General features: G+C 30.4%; 1 protein-coding gene across 3 annotated transcripts in view; it reads left to right on the plus strand.

Moving 5' to 3' along the window:
- Calx (sodium/calcium exchanger 3) overlaps positions 1-23,305 on the plus strand; it is a 223,800-nt gene that overhangs the window by 177,876 nt on the left and 22,619 nt on the right. For 2 of the 3 annotated variants that reach the window (XM_088277927.1, XM_088277930.1), the window contains one exon: positions 995-1,140. In XM_088277927.1, coding sequence (XP_088134053.1) covers positions 995-1,140 — 146 coding nt within the window. The remainder of the gene's footprint in view (positions 1-994; positions 1,141-23,305) is intronic. The other variant, XM_088277928.1, reaches the window with a different exon arrangement.

Consider the following 23,305-nt stretch of genomic DNA (forward strand, 5'->3'; position numbering starts at 1 on the left):
TAATTTGATATGAGTTTATTTTGTTTGCTCAATGTTTGTGGAGTACTTTGTGAAACAAATTGTTTCTGATTATCTTGTAGACATCAATTGGTTTGGTATTTCCTTAGCATTAAATGAACAAATTGATTGAAATGTTTTCGTTAATTAAATAATATATTAATCTCAGAGCAGCGCATTTAAATATAAGAAAGTAACACAAGATACACTTGGAAATATGCTTCAAAATTCGTCCTCTCAAAAACCCAATTTTATGTATTCATACCAATACTTGGAATGATTAATTAATTTTTCATTATTATCTGAATGAATATCCCCATTTAAAATGTTTTAACATGTCATCTTTTCTATCATTTCACAGGTGATGCAAAAAAATAAAATTGGATAAAAAAATTATTACAATACAATAATGTTTTCATTTCTTTTTGACTTACGTCTAATTTTTAGTATCCAACCTTTTAACATTTTCTTAATAATTGGTTTCAATAAAAACTTTATTATTCTAGAGAAATTATTTATTTTGTGACAGATGTTTTGCCCTGCGAGACAATAAAATTGAATTGATCAATTATGCCTTTGAATAATAATAATAAAATCAACTAATTGAACAAATAAATAAATTGTTTGTAATTGAAAAAAAAAGTAAATCTGAATTTAATAAATAAAACATATACCATATGTTTACCCATGCTTAGCCTCAAAATTTGAGCCGAGTACAGAATTCTTCATTCTTAATAAACTATTAATATAATAATTGAATTAAAAGATATTTCTTAATTTTTTTGTGGGGAAATGCCCGAAGTCCTTCATTCTTGTGAAGAAACACGGAATACCTCTTCATAGTTTTGAATGGATTCTACTTATATGATTTCATATTTTGGTACATTTTAGTTTTTATCATCAAACTATGTGTTTGAAGTCAAAGTATCCGAATAGGTAAGTACTTACCTACTAATTGTATTCATATATTTTTTTTAAACATGGCAACTATTTTCAGATGAATTAGCAACACTGGCGACAATAGCTGAGAGCAAGCACCCCGACAAGAGGACAGAAGAAGAGAAGGTTGCGTTATTAGGAAGACCGAAGGCTGGTGACGTCATGCGCGCGCAGCTCAGGATCAAGGAGAGCAAAGAATTCAAGGTTAGTAAGGCTTTCAAAATACAGTGGAACCTCTCATAGCTAGCATAATTCGTTCCAGAATCTTACTCGTTAAGCGAAGTTCCAGCTCACAAGTAAATGTCGTGAAAAGGGGACTTGACCTTCTCTGTAACTCTGTAACGCGAAATGTCGCTTGTTAAGGGAGCAATTTTTTTAAAGCTTATTTTGCTCGTTATGCGAGTTACTTGTTATGAGATTCCTCGTTATAAGAGGTTCAACTGTACATGAATTTAAAAAAAAAAGATTTCTGAATAACCCACAATTATTTTATTTTTCGTTTCAAAACACAGGTATACACAATACATCGATATTCAAGGGTGTCGTATGATACAATATTGTCGGCTAGGTGGCTTTGGAAGCGATATACGAAATATACTAGATTTTAAAATTTTAAAAAACTAACTAACTAACCATCACGCCGCTTCCCCGCAGGGGTAGGCAGAGAAAATAGAACGCCACACCACTCTGTCTTTGCAAACATTCTTCGCCTCTTCCACGTTCATGCATCTCCTCATACATACCCGCCAATTGTTACGACTCCTAACCTGACCACTTTCAAGTATTTGGCATACCTGATCGTGCCATGTTTTTCTCGGTCTTCCTCTGCTCTTTTTTCAACTTACATTCGCCTCATAAATTTGTTTTACCGTTCTTTCCTCATTCATTCGTTCCACATGTCCAAACCAAATTTTAATGCCAAACTAATAAAATTATTGTTCGAAAGGTGATATAAGGAAAGAATGCAAGGCTAAAATTAAAAAAAGGTGTGTTGGGATGATTTGGCTATGTGAATCGAACAAGTGAAGACAGAAAAGTAAAACAAATTGATGAGGAAAATGTGGTTGGTAATAAAAGCAAAGAGAGACAGAGGAAAATTTAGCATGATCGAGTATTTCAAATACTTGGTGTTTGCAAAGACAGAATGGTGTGGCGTTCTATTCTCTGTACCTACCCCTGCGGGGAAGCAGCATGATGGTTAGTAGGTTAGTTAATTAGGTTATTATTTACTAAAATGCATTTCAAAGAAAAATGTTTAAAACGTGATTATTTTATAACAAACTTATTTATTTATGCGGTTTATATAATTGAAAGCTTTTTAAATTTAGTCGGATTGAATATTGCACGAAATAAAATGTGATTCGGAAATGGTATTTGTTCGAGTTGTTCATGGTTTTTGGCATTTGGGTGAAAATATCATGTTTTATTCTAAAGATTGTAAACTAAATTTGTACATTTTTACAGCCATTATCATTGTTATCCCGGCTTTACGTACAAAGGATTGTAAAGGTTGACAATAAACTTTTTTTTGTAAGGTAATGGATCCCATTACCGCAGTATTTTGTGAAGATTATACGCAAAAACCAAAAAAATGGATAAAAGTATCACTTCACGAAATTACATACGGATTGTAGTCCTAATCTAGTACAAAAGAAAAGCGCGTAAAATGAAGCGTAATGCAATGAATCACAGTATGTAAAATAATATGGGTTCAGATCTTGCATACAAATAAAAGAGACTCAAACAAAATAATATATATTTTTTTAAATACTAAAAAATAAAAAGTTAAAATTTACATTTATAAAAGTTATACAATAATTTTTTTTTAAATGTCTGTGCTAAATAAAAGCTTTCTTAATCCAATCATAGATGGCTGTTGTGAACTTAATCGTGGAAGGTCGTGAGATGGATCAGATGTGTATGATTTACAAAAATTTGAGTAGTTCAATCATGGGTAGAGTGGTAGAGTGGTTACACGTATGTAAAGTGATTACTTAACCAGCCTATGACAGGTCGTAAGCCCTGTAAATGCCCAGACTTCTATATTTTTCTTCATCTGTGCTGAGATGCCAAAAACGTATTGCGAGGCTTAAAAAAATAGCGTTATTATGAAAATAAAATCTTTTTTTTTTGCAGCAATTATGGGATGATAATAATTAGGTAAAAATATATAAAAATTAAAAACTGAGATTCTTTTTAAATAAAGCCTTATCCGCACCCAATTGTACACAGGGTACTACATTGTATTGACGCAGTGTTATCTTGATCATTACTTACACAAAGGCAAGGTGATCACTCCTGCGCTCCAGGGACCAGTCCAGGCTAATATTTAATGAAAGTGTAAAATCATTTTTAAAAAATCATCCCCTCCTAGTAATCGAACTCGGGATCACCAGGACGCTAGCTAAACACTCTAAGCATTACACCACAGAGGCGAACATTTTTTAAAAAACTATTGAACCCTTGTAAAATTTATTTTTCTTTAAAAAGCTTTTACGTTACATCAACAAAGTAAGAAAAATATTAACCTTTATTTTTAAAACCAGTGGATTTTAGTTGGTGCGATAAAAAGATACAATGCCTCGCTGGAAAATGTTCTCAAAGTTCCTGTACAAAGTACAAATAGCTGACAGACATTGTTGGCACACCGCAGCACTAGCGGACGGGAAACTTTACAGGAAGTTGAATCTATTCCCGCCATTGGCGCTCCGGAAGGGAGGACGTTTGTGGAAGGCTATCTAAAAGGTTCCCTACTCAAAACGATAATATCCGCATCCAAGCGATTTCTTTATTACTCTTGTTTGTATCCAAAATGTGAAAAAGGAAAATATAAAAAAAATCTATCATAAACGTACGCAGCTTTCAGGGAGAGGTTTCCTTAACCTGTCCGTGAGTAAGTTTCTGCGGGTAAAACTATATCTGGGGAGTAAGTTTTTAAAAAAAAATTTTAAGCCATTGTCAATGTTAGCTGGCGCGTTACAGAAGCCTGGGTGAGGACCTATCCAATATAGGATCCGTGTTAGTTCATAAGGAACTGTCACGAGAGATAGTATCATATATAATGTATTCTAGCGTTTCTCAAGTTTGTGAATAAAATCCAGGATTCGGACCTCATATACAAATGAAAGGGTTTCTGCTTAAAAAAGTTTTTCTCATCCCACCAAAGATGTCACTAGTGTACTCTCGCATGCTGTATTTCGAGTTTGATCAAAATATCTCGATTTTTCAAGAATTTGAGTTGTGAGGTTGTCAATCATGGGTAGAATGGTTGAATGTTTTACGTGTGTAAAGTGATCACTTAAACCAGCCTATGACGATCGTAAGCCCAGTAAATGCCCAAACTTCGCTATTTTTATTAATCTATGTTGAGGTGTTAAAAATAATATATGATAAAAGTAGTGAAGGTCATTGGTATTTAAACCAAGCTAGGACACAAAATGCCAAACCCTCTTCTGGTAAAACGGAAGGCCTGTCGACGACAGTCAACAGCCCAGCTTCTCCTGAGGACTTTAACGTGGTTTTAGGTCAGCAATGAGCAAATGCTAAGAAGTTACTGACTAGCCCACATAAATTTATCCTTCCTGTTCCCAACACAGACTGAAATAAAACATTTTTCAGCTATAAGAAACAAACATCCGCTAAATGTTCTATAAATCTTGTACATAATAAACAAGGTAAATAATAAATGCAACTCCCATCTAATTTATTAAAACCAGCCTATTTGGTACGTCGTAAAGCCTGAAAATACGCAGACTTCCATACTTTTCTTCATTTTTGTTAAGATGTGAATATATATCATTATTTTTTTAAACATGCGTCTTTCAGAATAATATGTATTCAGAATTTTAAAAAATTGAGTCTTTTCAAAAAAAAAAAAAAAACACCGAAATTTAAATCCTTCACTTTATAACTAGCCACTTTCTGCAGAATATCGTGAGGATCAATTTACGGAGCATCGAAACATTTAAAAATTGTATAAAAATTCATTTTACCAATAATATTAATGCTTTTAAAACCGCAGCTCATTTCAGTATGCATACTCGTAATAAAGTAACTCCTTTGTTAAAAAATACTAAAACTACTTAATACAAATGATTTTACGATTCTGAATAATAATTTAGAAAAAAAAATCAAATTGGCACTCACGATAATCTGTCACTATTTTATATTAAATTACCTATATAGTGCTCTTTATGAGAAACCTGCCGACCAAGAAATTGTGAAACATTGATTTGAGATCGTTAATGAAATAAAGTGACCGAGAAAAATGTGCGTTGGATTGGAAATCTCTGTAGATTACTTTTGTTCTGAACGATTGCACAAGCACTGCCGAAACTACTCCATATTACAGAAAAGGGAAGGGAAAATATCCTAGATTTCGTACAAGCGTACTTATCACGAATGGGGTATCTGCAATTTTTGTTTTAATATTGAATTCCTACAGCTTGAAAAAAAACTTATTTTCGTTTTGATAAATTGAAAATTTTTCACATTTAATACTCGGTTAATAGTTAATTTGAATTTCGCACTACATTTATTGGAAGAACTGCATTTTTTATAAGAAAATAACAATTGCCCAGTGACCGGGTTTCATCGTTACCGACATCATCCGAATAGTGACATCACTAGTCTGATGATTTCGGCAACGATGAAACTCGGTCACTGGTCAAGTAAAATAAATTTGGAATGGAAAAAAACTATGTATTTGTAATTTTATTATATTATATACTAGGTTCACATGTTAGGTATATTAAAAATATTACAATATTAGGTCATTTTGGATATTCACCTGTTGATGAAAACATCTGCTGTTTTCGAAACAAATCATGTGTACATTAATAAACTCAAAATGTGATCTTAATCAGGCGTTTTATTTTTCATAACATTTTTGATGTTGCCAAATCCTTGTTCACAAATCTGGGTTTCTCCACTCAGGAGTTAATTTTAATGTTTTCACATCTCAACATAGATGAAGAAGAAAATGGAAATCTGGATATTTAAAGGGCTTACAACTCGTCATAGACTGGTTTAAGTGATCAATTTATACACACGTAACATTCGTCATTCTATCTATGACAACCACACTACCTATTTTTTTTAAAATATGTATTATATAATTTACGCATCGCTTCATTTTTTTATTCTCATCAGCTAATATTGTTGTTTCGAGTTAGCTTTTTATGTACCAGAGACCGTTATTCATTTTATTTTTAAATGTTACGTAATAATATTTTTTCATAAATTTAATGCCAAATCTATAAACAACATCCAAACGAGCTTTTATTTATCTTTTATAATTAAAATGTAACTTTGTTTTAAAATCACTATAAATTTATAGTGATTTTAAAACAAAGTTATATTATAATTATAAAATAGAAAATCACAAAGTTAGTGCTTCAAAAATAAATTATGAAAAACTTATATTATTATTATTGTTGAATATAAAAAAAAACAACGAACTCGTAATTACGGATTACAATATGTAAAAATACGAATAAATTTATTCAAGTAACATACCTCATTACATGTTAATATTTTTTTTAGTAATTTAAGTTTGCCTAACTGAAATATTTATATTTTCAGATTATACTAGTAAAATAAATACATCATTTTTGATTTATCATTTGTAAAAAATGTGTACATACTTGTAAACAACTTCATTTGTTAAAATAAGTAACATACCTATTTATATTATTTTTGACATCTCATCAAAGACGAAGAAGAATATGGAAGTCTGGGCATTTACGGGGCTGACGACCGTCATAGGCTGGTTTAAGTGATCACTTTACACACGTGTAACATTCACCAATTCTACCCATTATTGACAACCACACTACTCAAATTCTTGGAAGTTCTATATATATATATATATATATATATATATATATATATGAACCAATTTAGAATCCTTGTTCTTGAATCACTAGAACTTCACTAGAGACATCTATTGGTGAGATGTAAAGAAGCTTTTTTACCTATTTATATGTTAATACATATTTAGGTTTTTTTTTAGTTTAGTAAAACAATATGCCTTAAAACGTTTGATACCCCCTTTGTTCTTAGTACGGGAGTATATATATACTCGCAATAACCCTGTTAAACCCTTCGTAATATAAAAATAATCTCACGAAAGATGATTTATGATATTTTACGATGGGTCATTTATCATGGGTCAACTGCCCTGTAAAAACTTTATTCCCAGCAGAAATATGTTTATCTAAACAATTACCCAACGATTTGTTAAAACCAGCGCGATAAACAATGAATCGTGCTTTTATTGAGTTTTAGTAAACATATTTCTATGAATTTACTAAGTAAACATTCAAGTCATTATTCATTTTTGAATTAAGTCACCCAATATCAAAAACGTTATCAAAAGCTTTTACTCTTAATGTTTCCCAAAAGAACAACTGCGGACTACATAATTAAGGAATGGAACGCTAATAAACATAAATAAAAACAAAAGTTATTAAAATATATTTCTCAGTATAGTACTTATAACACAAAATAGTTTTTTGATTTTTTCCTCTGTAGGTCGTATTTACCAATAAATTTCATTCAAACGTCGAAAATGACGATAAGAATAATAAAAAAATGACATATAATTGTGATACAAACTTCATATTTCTTTTAAGATGACTTTTAATATAAAACCAATATGCATTAAATTTAAATTTACGCAATACCATATTTATTTTAAAGGGGTTTTTGTAAGTACTGTCCAAGTTTCAGGTTTATATGTATATATATATATATATATATATATATATATATATATATATATATATATATATATATATATATATATATATATATATATATATATATATATATATATATATATATATATATATATATATATATATATATATATATATATATATATATATATATATATATATATATATATATATATATATATATATATATATATATATATATATATATATATATATATATATATATATATATATATATATATATATATATATATATATATATATATATATATATATATATATTATGCATAAATAAATTTAAAATGTCGGTCGGAAAACGAATGGAATCTGGGGAATAATGTATGATAAACACCGTGATAACCACTAAATGGGGAAACTGATAAAATTGTAAATAAACATAGCTTTTCAGTTAAAAATAAATAGCGTTGGAATGTGTGGGTAGTAAAGGGAATCTTTTGAACTTATCACAAAGCCAGGATGTATTGAATAGGATAAAAGGACGAGGACGAAGGTCAAATACCTCAGAGACACCTTTTCCTTTTCAATTCTACTAATTTGAGGCCCTTAAGGTTCGGTGCCAGGGGTAAGAAATCTTTTTTAACCATCGCCATTATGCTCTCCGGATAAAGGGTTTTCGTAATGAGATATTCAAAACATCTCATTTTCCTCCATCACAAAGAAAACTATTATAGAACCTCACGAATATGTCAAAAAGGAAAATAATAAATAGAATAAAGTGGGAAAATTTAAGGGTTCTTTTTACAGGTAGGTTATCAGAATACTTTTCATACATCATTTACCCCTCTATTGTCGAGCTATAAATTTTTCAGAAAAAAATATTAGTTTGAATTTTTTTAAATATCTAAATAAATAGGTTTCCTTACCTTTTGATCCGGTAGTCACTTTGTGGTAAAATGTATCTTTTTTATTCTATTTTTATTAATTATTTTTTACTTAAAGTTTTACTTGGTAAATACCATTATTTCTTAAAATCTACTGTGTGTAAAAATTATGCGAAATGCATCGTAACACTTGTCATAGTAGATTTTAAGAAATAGTGGTATTTACTAAGTAAAGCTTTAATTCAAAATAAACAGACCCTGAAAAATACTCTAATTTTACGTATCTTATATTTCAAGACTTTATCAAACAATTAACATTATTTGTATTATTTATTGATTCGGCATTTACTTTGTGGAATGACAAGTTGATTATTTTTTTAATTAAACATTTGAATATACCACCAAAGATATAATAAAATGTATTAAAAATAAATATCAAGCCAATAATTGAACGATTTACTGTGCAACAGATCTTTTTAGGTAAAACCTGAGTGTTTTTTCTCCATTTGAAAAATATTCATTTTAAAAATAATTAAAAAATATATTTTCTTCAAAATGCAAAAACAACATTTTCTGCCCTGTAACGGGTAAATATTAAGTTTAAAATATGCCTCTTTTGCTGGGATATAGTACATTTTCTGGACATTCCGAAAACACGCACATCTGAAAATTGACGATTTTTGATTCATGACGTTCTTGAAAGGAGCGATATGTGACAGTACCTAGTAAAATTATCATAAATAAATAAAAAAAAAACTAAAATTTATATAAATATATAAAAACTATAGAAAATAGCGGAAAATGAACAATATCATAATATTTACGATTTCAATCACTAGATATAATTATGTAAAATTTTTATCGTAAACTGCTTCGTGTTTGCATTTAATTTTTATGCGATACTCGTAAATCTTTAAGGCAAGGATAACATAATAAACACGGCAGAAAGCTCACCAATATGCAGAGAAAATAACAAACATACCATACTTTGGTGCAGTAAATGCATTCGTCAGATCTTTGGATGCAGAATTGTTTGACCAATTACTTTGGTCGTAACTGAACTAAACTGAAATAACAAAATCGTACTCGTTAATATGAAAGGTCTCACAGCAAAGCTCACTGAATAATAAGTGTTTATATTTTTAATTTTTCTCTCTTTTTTTTGTATATTAGGTTAAAATCGCTAAAAACAATAAAAAACGTATTAAACAAGAACTCCACCGACAAGACACACAAGGTGGCTTGGTGGATCTCTGCAAAAAAATGTTCTAAATATGTAAAATAGTGATTTATTTAAATGTACATAATTTATGTTAAAAAAAAAAGTAAAAATAAAAAAAGCGTAAAGCACAAACATTGATATTTTAATACCAAATAACTACTCGTTTTAATTACTGCTTTAATCGATTCATTTGTTTGTTTATATATCAGTCGAGAAGGTAGCACTGAAGCATAAAATAAGTATTGATATAGAGATGCACCAACAGGCCACTTTGATGACTTTGCAACTACAATAGTTAGCTTAACAAAGCGATTAAACAGAATAGATTTGGTAGAAAGAACTTGTTTAATTTAAAATTATCCTTGTTCGACTTAATGTCGAGTGAGCCGATAAATCCACCTAAAAATAGCGACTAGTCGGTAATCGAAAAGTTGACATCGGTAGATTGTTTAACTCAAAAAACAATCAACAAAACATGATCCAAAATACAGAAACACGTATGTGTCATATTATGTACTACAATATTGTTTTTTGTCGTGTGAAACGCATTAGTTTTTGTTTATAAAATCACAATTATTGAAGACTACGTACAAAAATGGCAACATTCGTGCAAGGAAAAGTGTGTGTACCATTGTCATTTATATATGTTGAAAATAGACCCCGCTCAGCGCTGATTCGTTTAGAGCGCCATTTTGGTGGTAAGGATTACCTGCGCTAAGCGGGGTATAACTGTAAGTATAATACCTTTTCTGTAGAATCATTTTGTTCTCCCTAAGAACCCCTCTACGGTACGTTAAACAACTAAGCAAGTGAGCGAAGAAAAATTGTAAAAAAGTGTTTACAAAAGCCTTTTGTTATTTTTTTCAACATAAATACGACAATTACCTTTGGATTTTCAAGAAATTTCCTGAAAAAAAACGTAAAATACCTTTTTACTTAGGTTTTTTGTTCATTAAAGGGAGTAAAATATTTACGGAAATGTCGAATTAAAAGCGATTTTATTCCCCTAAAAACACAACCCTAAGATATTCAAAAAATTATTGCAGAAAAATATTTTTATATGGCATCATAAATAAGTAAAATTAAAATTTTTACAAGTTAACCAGAATCAGTAAAAATTACAATGTTAAAGTTAATTTTCTTAACGTGTTCAATTGTACTATTAACAACAACGTGTATATAATTCTATTGTTTTTTTCCGGTTGTTTCTGAGATTTTGTAATTTTTCGGAATAAGATTTTATTTTCTTATTTAAAAAAAAAAAGATTTTTCATAGTCTTTGATTGGAAACGCGATTTGTTCAAAATATTACGTTAAAATTACTAACTATTATTAATCTACACCCGCTCCCTAAATGGAGCATATGGAATCCACCAACTGCTTCCAAACGGTTCTGTCTCCTGCCAGCTCTTTTGCATCCATCAAGATAGCTTCGCGTCCCGTTAGTGGCATTGAGTTCCACGATTGGCAATTCATCGGCAGTTCTCGTCTGAACTACGGGAAGCGGGCTGTATCGGGAGGACGCAAATGTTCTGGGAGAAGACAGAAGAGCCTTGATCTCGTTTGATGATCTGTAATTTTGAATCATCAAATGGAAACAATGTTTTAAATAATTTTGTGATATATCGCTCACTCCTTTAAGAACGTCATAAATCAAAAATCGTCAATTTTCAGTTGTGCATGTTTTCGGAATGCCCAGAAAATGTACTATGTCCTAGCAAAAGCGACATGTTTTTAATTTAATATTTACCCACTACAGGGCAGAAAGTGTTGTTTTTGTATTTAAGGAAAAGGTATTGTTTTTTTTTTTAAGTAAATATTTTTTAAATGGAGAAAAAATCTTCAGGTTTTACCTAAAAGATCTGTTGCACAGTAAAAAGTTAAATAAGTGGCTTGATATTTATTTTTAATACATTGTATTATATTTTTAAACTTTAAAAACGTTCTCCTGAAAAATCAAGTTTTTTGATTTATGACGTTCTTGAAAGGAGTGAGCGAAATATAAAATAATTTAAACATAAAAGATTTTCGACGACTTAAGTTTTGGTAGTTTTCTTAGCACGAACATGCATGAGTTGACCTTTAAGTTATTTTCGTAAAATTCTAAGAATTTTTCTAAACTCTAAGGCGATACACGATCAAGTAAGTAAATGCATTAAATCATTTTCAAAATGGCATCAGTAATTATGTATTTTTAATTTATTTTATAATCTGAAAATATATATTTATTAGTTAAGGTTAAACTTAAATTACTACAAAATCTTTATATGTATAATATTAACATATAAATAGGTATGTCACTTATTTAACCAAATTTATTTAGAAGTAAGTACACTTTTTTTTTGCATATGGCGATCAGAAACAATGTATTCGTATTTTATTTTACGAGTATAATCAGAAAATATAAATATTTCAGTGGGTAAACTTAAATTACTAAAAGAAAATATTAGCATTTAAATAGGTATGTTACTTATATAAACATATTTGTATTTTTACATATGGTAATCCGTAATTACGAGTTCGTAATTTTTTAAATATATTCAATAGTTATAAAAATATAACTTTTTCATAATTTATGTTTGAAGCACTAACTTTGTGATTTTCCATTATATAATTTACATGTAACTTTGTGTTAAAATCAATATAAATATTTTATTATAACTGAATTATAATATATACCTGTTTCGAAGCTAACCGCTTCTTTATCAAGATTGATTAATACTAAACACTATCTACTTAAAAAAAATTGATTGATATTTTAATTATAAAAGGTTTTCAGTTTGGATAGTGACGAAGCTAGGGTTAACATAAATAAGTGAGAAAAAATTGACGTAAATGGTAAGTGTTAATATATGAACATCTTTGAATTAGAAGTAATTATACTCTTTTGCATATGGTCTTTTATATACTTGGCCGACACAAAGGATTGTGTGGTGACATAAAATATGTTACAACGTTATGAAAGAAATACACATATAAAAAAAATTACTTGCTAACCATCATGCTGTTTCCTTGCAAGGGTAGGCAGAGAAGAAAAAATACCACACCACATTGTCTTTGCAAGGATTCTTCGCTTATTCCACATGTTTTAATACTCTCATACATACCCTCTGATTATTCCGATTTCCTTGGTCTTCCTCTACCTATACAGCATTTTCAACTACTCTTCTTAACCGTTATCCGCATCCAATGGTGCATAGGATACTGCATCAAATTGATACGTTCTTTCTTAAGCGGGTTTTCGGCACCATCTATGATTGAGTTGAGTTAACTTTTTATTTAACTGAGACCCTTATAAAATATATTTACATTCTTACGGTTATATTCATGCTAACATGATTTCATACGTTCCATGAAAATGTATAATTAAAAATTTTTATATGTATATGTAGCAATATCATTACATTTTTTAGTTATGACGGTAAATGTTGTAACTTTGTATACGTGTGTATCTTTGCTCGTTATAACAGGACTAAAAAGGATTTCTTTTATACGTTTATTTCGATCCTTTTTTGCTTGTTAACTCTCCACATTCCGGCAGATTTTAGGTTACTTTTTGACAATCAACCGGATAGCTAAAATGTTGTAGAAAAACTAGACACCGGATAGTGATCGGATTTCCTTGACATTTCCGTTTTGTACTAGTCAGATCAAGAACTAGCGAAAAAGGATTTTTATTATACCATAGTTTTTGTTTGTTATACACATAGTATATGGTGTTTTATTTTTAGAGGTTTGGTTTTTAATCTGGCAATATTGTTTCAATAGACTGTCAATTTGACAGTTGATAGTTGATTTGTAGACAGTACGTTTTGCCATTTCACCATGAATAGATTGCATCACCATTATGCGCATCGTAAGTCCGGTAAATGGGCCGAAAAAATATTCAGCTTGATCCTCTTTTTCAACGAAAAATTTTGTTTACTGATGAGGCACATTTTTGGTCAAATGGCTATGTCAATAAGCAGAATTGCTGCATTCAGGCTGAAGAAAACTCTGAAGCCTTTGTCGTCTCACCCTTACATCAATTGGGCCACATTTTTTTAAAAGACGATGCTGGCTAGAAGGTTACGGTCAATGGAGAGCGCTACAGAACCATGCTTACTGACTTCTCCGTACCTCAGCTAAATGGCATTGGTGTGACAGAGCTGTGGTTTCAACAAGATGTCACAACATACCATGTAACAAAATGTATATATTTTGTATATGACCAGGATAACAGTGTATTTTATCAATTTAGTCCTTCATATAAAACGTCATTTGATTATAACTGTACAAAATTTTCACAAAACCTTTTGAAATACATATTAACAACCCTTTGTGGATTTATTTCGCGAAGTTATTACATGAAAACATAAATAACCTCAATTTGATACGAGGCACGCTACATGCTCGGAGCGAGTGATCCCTAGAATTATTATTCCTATTAATATTTTCACATCAGCCCATAACTAGATTACAGGGTAGATTTTATGCCTCGGAATAGCCTTCCCATTCAATCGCAAAAGGTAAAACACGAATAACCACAGCGGGGAAGATTGCCATAAAGCTCGCAAAATGTAAAGCGTTCTAGATTCTACGAAACGTTACCCTTTTACCCTTACATACACATTACCTTAGAAAGATGGGTACTTAATCATTATTCCCGTAACCAATTTTCAAGCTGTATGATAATATGTAATAAATACGGAAAAATCTCGATTTAACGAAATAATTCGAATAAAGGGTATCCGTTAAATCCAAATAATCCGTTAAACGAGTAGGTATATTGTAGTAATACAGGAGAAAGTGACCAAGTGCAATTTTTACGAAAACGTGATCATTGACTATGTGATATCTGACTAGCTTAATATTGTCCTGAAAAAATCCCAAAGGATTTTTAACTTGGAAGTGTATTATATTGACTTTTTAAAAATAACTAACTACATTGATGTTTATTTTCTTGCCAAGCAAAGGTGACTTAAATGGCCCTCCTGAAAATTTTACGTTTTGTTAGTTGGTCACTTTCTCCTGTACGACTACGATATAGTATAGTTGTTTTGTATCCAGTTTTCATTATTGAAACACGTCTTCAATATTTAAGGCGGGATAATTGATAGATAGCGTCTTAATTTTCTTTAAACCCCGGTTAAATTTAACTGAATATGAAATTAAATTAGCTTAAATATCTAACTTCTTTTAATTTATTTATATTTTTGATATCTGTTTTATTAATTCCAGTACTCTTTATTATAGCCTAAAATAAAAATGTATACCCACACACAGGCTATGTCTTTGTGGGATCTTTTTTTACATTAATACAAAATAATATTTTTTGACTTGTAATTGTATTATATTGTGAAATGCAATTTTTCTTTTTTTAAATTCGAAGAGTCAACTTTATTGAACTCAATGAGTTATTCTCTGAAAATCTTTATTGATCTGGTTGACATTGTGGCCTAACGCGCTCCCTGGAAATGGATTAACGGAAAACGTATAAGGGTTGATGATATTATACATATATTACATAACAGGGGAGGGAATTGGTTCAAGGTTACCCTATTATTTCCTTGCAGATATTCGTAAACTACATACCTACTCGCGCACATATATATTCCCACGTATCTACCCTGCCAAACAAACAAACAACCCTTTATGTTTTAATAATAATAACAATCCGGCTTGACTAAGCGATGGGGCCTTTACTTTGTCACCCATGTTTTATTAACTTTTTTACTACTTGTTAAAATTAAATAAGAAATATAAAATCATAATATTTTTTTAAAACATTTTGAGTGTGTCCAAATACTTGTTCACAAATCTGGATTATCTCCAATTATAGGAGTATAGGAGTATGTCAAAAAATAATAAGATTTTTTGTCACTCTTTCGTGTAATGTAGGTTTAATTATATTAAAATAAGTAAAATTTAATATAATTCGTATAACCCATAACCCCGTTAATTCATATATTTCGTAAATATATAAATATGTTTATAATTTTGAGTGTGTCTAAATCTTTATTCACAAATAGATAACCTCGAGGTTTTTCCATTTATTAGTTATTTATATTGAAATCTTAACAAATATCATTAAGAATATTGATGTCTGGGTATTTACAGATCTTTCAACCAAGTTTTGTGGAAAAACACGTTAATTTAAACAAAATTTACAACATTTAAACAACTCGAAAAAATGAAGGTTGAAACATCTGAAAATTAGGAGTATTTTTTTCAAAAAACTTTGAGTTAACTATGTTTATTCATCAGCGACTATGAAAATCTACGGTTCTGAGAATATTTTGTTTTTATAATTTATTTCTAGGTTTTCATTTTATTTCATATAAACCCAACCGAGAACAAATCCAACCCCTTAATATTTATCATAATTTACATGTCAAACAGTTCACTACAAAGGATAATAAATCAGATTTTTTTTTTGTAAAATATAGATTCAACGTATAATAATAATAATTATAATAAAACCCTTATCCACACCCCAATGGTGCATAGAGCACTGCGTCATATAAACGCAGTGTTATCTTGATCGTTTACACATGAAGGAAAGGTGATCAGCCCTCCGCTTCAGGTACCAGTCCAGGGTAATATTGAATAAATATGACAGTGAAAAAATCACTAATATTTATTTTACCCCCCTTGGGAATCGAACCCGGGACCTCCAGAACGGTAGCCGAGCGTGCTGACCATTACACCACGGAGGCGGACAATATAAACGTATAAAGGAAATCAAAAGAATTTTGTAAGAAGTGATACTAGTGACATTATTATAGTCTTTCACTCAGTTTACCTTTTCATGAACGATATCTAAAATGTCGATACTAGGAAACAATTTTTTTCTAAGCCTTCGCATGTATACTGAATCCTTAATTTCATTACAGGATAGTAATTTCACTAAAAACAATATTTTCTTTTAACAAAGCCTACGCTTAGCGAAATAACGATAAAATTTTACGCGCGTTAAACACCCGACAAGTCGAGTAATTTAACTGTGATTTATTCTATAAAGGGTGAAAGAAGAAAATCAATCCCCGGTCCCCTAAATCAATTCATTTTGACTTACATAAATATTGTTGCTCTTATTTTTATGGGGACAGTCATAAGGGAAGAAATATTGCGTCATCCCATAAGTATATAAGGTAATACGGTTTCCATTGCATGAACTTATTAACTGCGTAGTTATAGACTGTTAAACGATTCTATAAATAAAACAATTAAAAATTCATGTTGTGTTTGTTTTTACTGGATAAACAATGAAAATTACTGAATTTACTGTTTTTAAAGTTACCTATTTTGACAGTTGATTATGATTAATAATTCAAAACTTCTCAATTTAACTTTGTATACTTTAAACCAGTAATTAAATTTATTTATTTTTTGATTTGGCATTTGTTTGAAAATGCCATAAATAGGCGAAACAACTGTCACAATATTAATTTTTTGTTTGTTAATAAAATACAACTTAGTAGACTAAAAAAACTGTGTTTGATTTAAAATTAATACATAAATTAAATTAATTATTTTAAGGCAAGGGCTGATCACCTTTCTTTCATGTGTTAACGATCAAGATAACACTGCGTTTATATGATGCAGTGCCCTATGAACCATTGGAGTGCAGATAAGGGTTTCAAGAATTCAATTAATAAACTTTCCTTCGTTAGTATGGAATGATTTTATTTTTACATACATTTTTTGACATCTCAACAAAGTTGAAAAAGAATATGGAAGTGTTGTAACATTTGTGAAATTCAGCAATATAGTGTAACATTCACCATTTTATTCTACCCATGGTTGACAGCCACAATACACAAATTCAGACGTCTCCCAGTGTATAAAAAAATCCGGTCTGGATCTTACATACACCTAAAAAAAATTAAAAAGTCTGCTGAATAAAAGCTTTTTCAAACAGACCATGGATAGCTCCCGTAAACTGAAACATAAAGCGTCATGAAATTTTTGATTTACGAGTATGTATGAGTTCCAAAAATTTGAGCACTACGTATATGGTTGTCAATCATGAGTAGAATGGTGAATGCTACACGTATGTAAAGTGATCACTTTACGTGCCTATGACAGGTTTTAGGAGTTGTAAATGGTTAAAGCTACTTCGTAATCAATTTTTTTTTTACTTGTTTGTGGGTCGGGCACATTTTAATATTTTTTTATTAACGTTATTTGAAAATGATGCGGAATCCATCGAAACTCATTTCATAATAGATTTTAAGAAAAAGTGGAATTTACCAAGTGAAACTTTAATTAAAAATCTCACTTTAATTTTACTTGAATAAATTTACGTTATCAGTCATATGGTATGACGTTTCCTAGTATAAAATTTAAGAAAAGGCCTCTGACGATGTTTTTCTTCGACTGGGACCACAGAAATTTTAGATTTGAATTAGATTAAGCCTTTTCAACTGAATTCAAGCCCTTAAAATTTATGTACAAGATAAACATACCCCATAATTCAGTTGTTATATCTTAATTTGCCATTTCATACTTTATGCGTAAATATTTTCACATTGTGTACATAGCCCGGAAATATTTTGCAAACAAATTACAAAAATATCTTTTCAGGTTATCAGACATTACTTTGCTCCCTTAAATGCAAATGTTTCGGGAAAAGGTAGCAGGAATTCGGGAGTGTGTGTTTCCTACCGTTTACCATCACCAGTGGCGGGTCGTGAATTGTCTACTATAGACAGACAGCAACTGTTTATTTGTTGTTGGATATTTCAATTATAAATTAATATTAAATTACTGAATGCACGGTGGTTATTATCCCAATTTTAAATAATAAAATAAGTTTACGTTAAAATTAGTTGTTGTTAGAAGTATTACTAACTATCCCTGAAACTCTAACTGTCCATTATATCATCCTATCCTTTGTTTTTCTACCTCTCTACCTCTCTTCCTTTATTCCTTTTCTAATTCTACTTCATTTGGCTTCCTTGTTTTCAACTATTTACAATTTCATAAAAATATAATTATTTTATCTGATCGTTCATACTGCAACTCATTAAAATTTATGCTTTTTTGGTAAATCACTATCTGTCTAGTTTCTTATTTCAAATAGTATAATTTTTTTAAATTAAATCAGTAAAATATTATTTGAGATGAATCATAAAAGGTTTAGTACAATACTAATGTATTGTTATGAACATTCTAGTTTAATGGAAAGATTAGATAGATTATTCGCGCAGAACGTGATAACATTTTAATTTCATAATCCGCAGTTGCGCTTATGCCCAAAACGTACTGCGCATAAGCAATCTATGTCCTGCAAGAGTAATCATCAAGCTTAAACTTTATTATGTAACTTTTATCCGGACCCAATGGTGCACAAGGCACTACAATGGGTTGTTCAAACAAATATTAATTTAATATAGGAGTTTAATATGAATAAGAAATCGAGTCTAATTAATTTCCATTTTTGACGCCAATAATTCAAGATTCAAATAATTTTTAGATTATTTACTAGTATACAAGAAAAAAACTGTTTTTTTTTTGTTTCTAAAAGTATTTTAAAAAACTATGAATAGATGATAAAACAATGTAGTAATCTGTCAGTAATCGATTGTATGGACGGTTCGTCCCTGGTATGTGCTTTGTTGTTCGGGGTAGGTGAGATTGTTTAGGGTTGGAATTAGAACGGAGGATCCCGCTGAAACAATTGGGTCAACCCTGTTCGCACACCCTCCTTGTGTTCATCGAAAAATAATGTCGGCTTTTATTTGGGCCTTAATTCAATTGCGTAATTGAGCACTAAAAATAAATTTATTAAGGTACTCCACAACATAAACGTTTTTCTGTAGGTATTTGAGAAAACATTAACAATGTTTATTAACAAATAAGGTATTGAATGGCTGACCAAAATTGTATTATTCGACTGTAAGGTATTATCGTAGTATTAAGGTACTAGAACAAAAACGTTTTTTCCATAGTAATTTAAAACATAAATGATGTTTATTAGCAAATAAGGTGTTGAATGGCTCACCAAAATTGTATTATTTGACTATAAGGTATTTTTGTAGTATTTTTTTTGACATCTCATCAAAGATGAAGAAGAATATGGAAGTCTGGGCACTTACGGGGCTGATGACCGTCATAGGCTAGCTTAAGTGATCACTTTACACACGTGTAACATTCACCAATTCTAACCATTACAACCACACTACCCAAATTCTTGGAAGTTCTATATATATGAATTAATTTAGATATCACTAGATATATATTGGTGAGATGTAAAGAAGCTTTTCATTAAGCAGAAACTCTTATACATATTAGTATGTGAGGTCCGAATCCTGCATTACAATCTCACACATGAGAAACGCCAGAATATACCATTTTTATTTTTATTATTTAAACTTATAATTTGACCAGATAATTTATTTACAACATTTTGAGTGTGTCCAAATACTTATTCACAAAATCTGGATTATCTCCTATTACAGGACTTATTTTAATATTATCTTCATATTATCAACCCCTTAAATGTCCAGACTAACATATTCTTCTTCATCTTTGATGAGATGTCAAAAAAATAATATTAATTGTATTATAATTTAATTTAATTATTTGACCATACGGCATAATATCTTTTTAAAAAATCAGCTTATTTTTAAAAGCTGAAAAATTTATATCAGTTAAGTATCATGTTTTTTTTTTATTTTTTAGACACGTCGTTTCATATTACTTTATGCTTTTCATCATAAGCGAATTGACGTATAAAATGGCTTCACTTGATCTGTCTTTCCTTGTGTTTTCAAGGTATCTCATTTTGTATTGTAAAACCGATATATTACACTAACATATGGACGATATTGTAAGAATAATTTCCGTCCTTTTGGAAAGGCTTCAGACTTGGCAAGGGGTTCTCCCCTCCCCCTCCATCGCTCTTCCTTTCTTCCCCTCGCCCCGACAGCTCTCATCAGTAAACAGAACACTATCGACGGCGCGTGACCTGGAAGTGTAAACAAACTTATAAAAACTTTTCTCGGTTGAAACTTTGGATGGGAAGATATTAGAATACATATTCTGGTGGGATAATTTCACAGTAAAGTAGACTGTTAGGCATGTTTAACGTTGAAGGTTTTTCAACTATAATTTTATTTTAGTTGATTTAACGGAACGAATTTCATGAGACACTTTTTTTTAATTTTCATTTGTATACATTTATTTAAATCACAATATTTTTTTGCAGAGACCCACCAAGCCAACTTGTGTGTCTTGTCGGTTGAGCTCTTTTTGAATTACTTTTTATTGTTTTTAATGATTTTAACAAAAAAAAAGAGAAAAAAAAATAGAAAATAAACATTTTACCATTTTCGTAAAATTAATCCTTGATCATTTACCCATTCCTTTATTTTGCCTTTGTTCCATATTTTATTTTGACCTCTAACATCCGTCGGCAACAAATTAAAAATGTTCGGAACGATATATTGCAGTGTTCGACTCCCATATTTATTGTTAATTCTTGGGACTATCAAACTTTGAAAGCTCAAGTTGTACCGATTATTTTATAAATAATTACAAGAATGAGTGAAAAATAACTCAATTTTGAGTGTGCCTAAATACTTATTTGAACAGTTGGTTTCGAAATTGAAAATATAATCAGAAGTTCAAAGAATTTGAGTAGTGTGGTTGTCAATCATGGGTAGAATTGGTGAATGTTACACGTGTGTAAAGTGATCACCTAAAACAGCCTATGATGGTCGTAAATGCCCATATTACTTCCTATGACTACCTGACCATATTCTTCTTCATCTATGTTGAGATGTCAAAACATGTTATTAATAATATCTCAAATGAGTGAAAAAAGAACATTAAAACAAATTTATGTGGCGAACCTAGATGAAAAAAAGAGCAGAGGAAGACCGAGGAAAACTTGACATGATCAAGTGTATCAATTTTTTTAAGTGGTCAGGTTAGGTGGCAGATGCGAAGATTTTTTGCAAAGACAGATTGATGTGGCGTTCCATTCCATCTGCCTACCCCTGCGGAAAAACGGCGTGATGATTATTAGTTTGTTAGTTAGTTAACTAAAAGTCAAACAAATTGGTTCGTTTGTGGTAATATCAATCATGACCGACACATGTATAACAATAGATTTTAAGAAATAGTGGTATTTACCAAGTAAAACTTAAATTAAAAATCTCACTTTAATTTAACTTTTCGCGTTCGCTGTTATGTGCAATATAAAATAAATTAATACAATATACAATGGACGTACGTATATATACATTAAGTGTGTTTTATAGATTGCTACCTACACAAAAGCTCGAGGTCCCCACCTATGACGTAATTCCAGTATATCATTTTATTGCCTAATTCAAGGAATAGCGTCGAAAATTCTTGTTTTTTCCGTTTTCGACGCCAATAAACCTTTATTGGCATTGTTTCGAATGTTTCACCTAATATCAAGAATACTTCCACTCGGAAAGAAATAATATCATCAAGAAATAATATGATCTCGTTTTATGACGTAATTTTTCATAATAATATCGTTTTTGCTACCTCCCTCTTAAATGCCTCTAACGCCAATCTTATCAGAAATTTTCTCACTATTATTTTGAGTAATAAAACATGTTTGTAGTCAGATAAATGTGCGGTAAAACGATGTTTGATAGATGTTCGAATGGTGAGATAAGGAAAAAAAATGCAAGCCTGAGATTTGATTATCGATAGAATTAAGAAAGGTGTGTTGAGATGGTTAGGGCATGTGCATCTTATGAGTGAAGAAATAATAGGAAATAAATTTATGAGGCGAAGCAGAAGAAGACGGAGGAAAACTTGACATAATCAGGTATTTCAAATACTTGAAAGAGGTCAGGTCAGGAATCAGAATAATCGGAGGGTATGTATAAGGATATGCATAAATGTAGAACAAGAAGCGAAGACTGTTTGCAAAAACAAACTGCATGTCCCTGCGGAGTTCACCATTCTGCCCATTATTTAACCTAAAAATTTATTAAATTTGTACCAACATGCAAAAAGTATACAAACAATGCCATTCCATATCCGTGTACATACAGGTTTATTTTTACAACATTTTGAGTGTGTCCAAATACTTGTTAACAAAATCTGGATTATCTCCAATTACAGGAGTTATTTTCGTATTATTTTTTAAATCTCATCAAAGATGAAGAAGAATATGGAAGTCTGGACATTTACGGGGCTGACGACCGTCATAGGCTAGTTTAAGTGATCACTTTACACACTTAACATTCACCAATTCTACCCATTATTGACAACCACACTACTCAAATTCTTGGAAGTTCTATATATATGAATCAATATACAAACCTTGTTCTTGAATCACTAGAACTTCACTAGAGACATCTATTGGTGAGATGTAAACAAGCTTTTTATTGACCAGAAACTCTTTTATTACTATATGAGGTCCGAATTCTAAATACAATTGGTAAATGTTACACGTGTGTAAAGTGATCACTTAAACCAGCCTATGACGGTCGTCAGTCCCGTAAATGCCCAGACTTCCATATTCTTCTTCAACTTTGATGAGATGTCAAAAAATAATAGGTTTATTTTTACTTAGTTTTAATTAACTTAAT

The sequence above is a fragment of the Brachycentrus maculatus genome, unplaced genomic scaffold, assembly GCF_059751285.1.
Source record: "Brachycentrus maculatus isolate JH-2025_06_01 unplaced genomic scaffold, ASM5975128v1 h1tg000050l, whole genome shotgun sequence".
Classification (NCBI taxonomy): domain Eukaryota; kingdom Metazoa; phylum Arthropoda; class Insecta; order Trichoptera; family Brachycentridae; genus Brachycentrus; species Brachycentrus maculatus.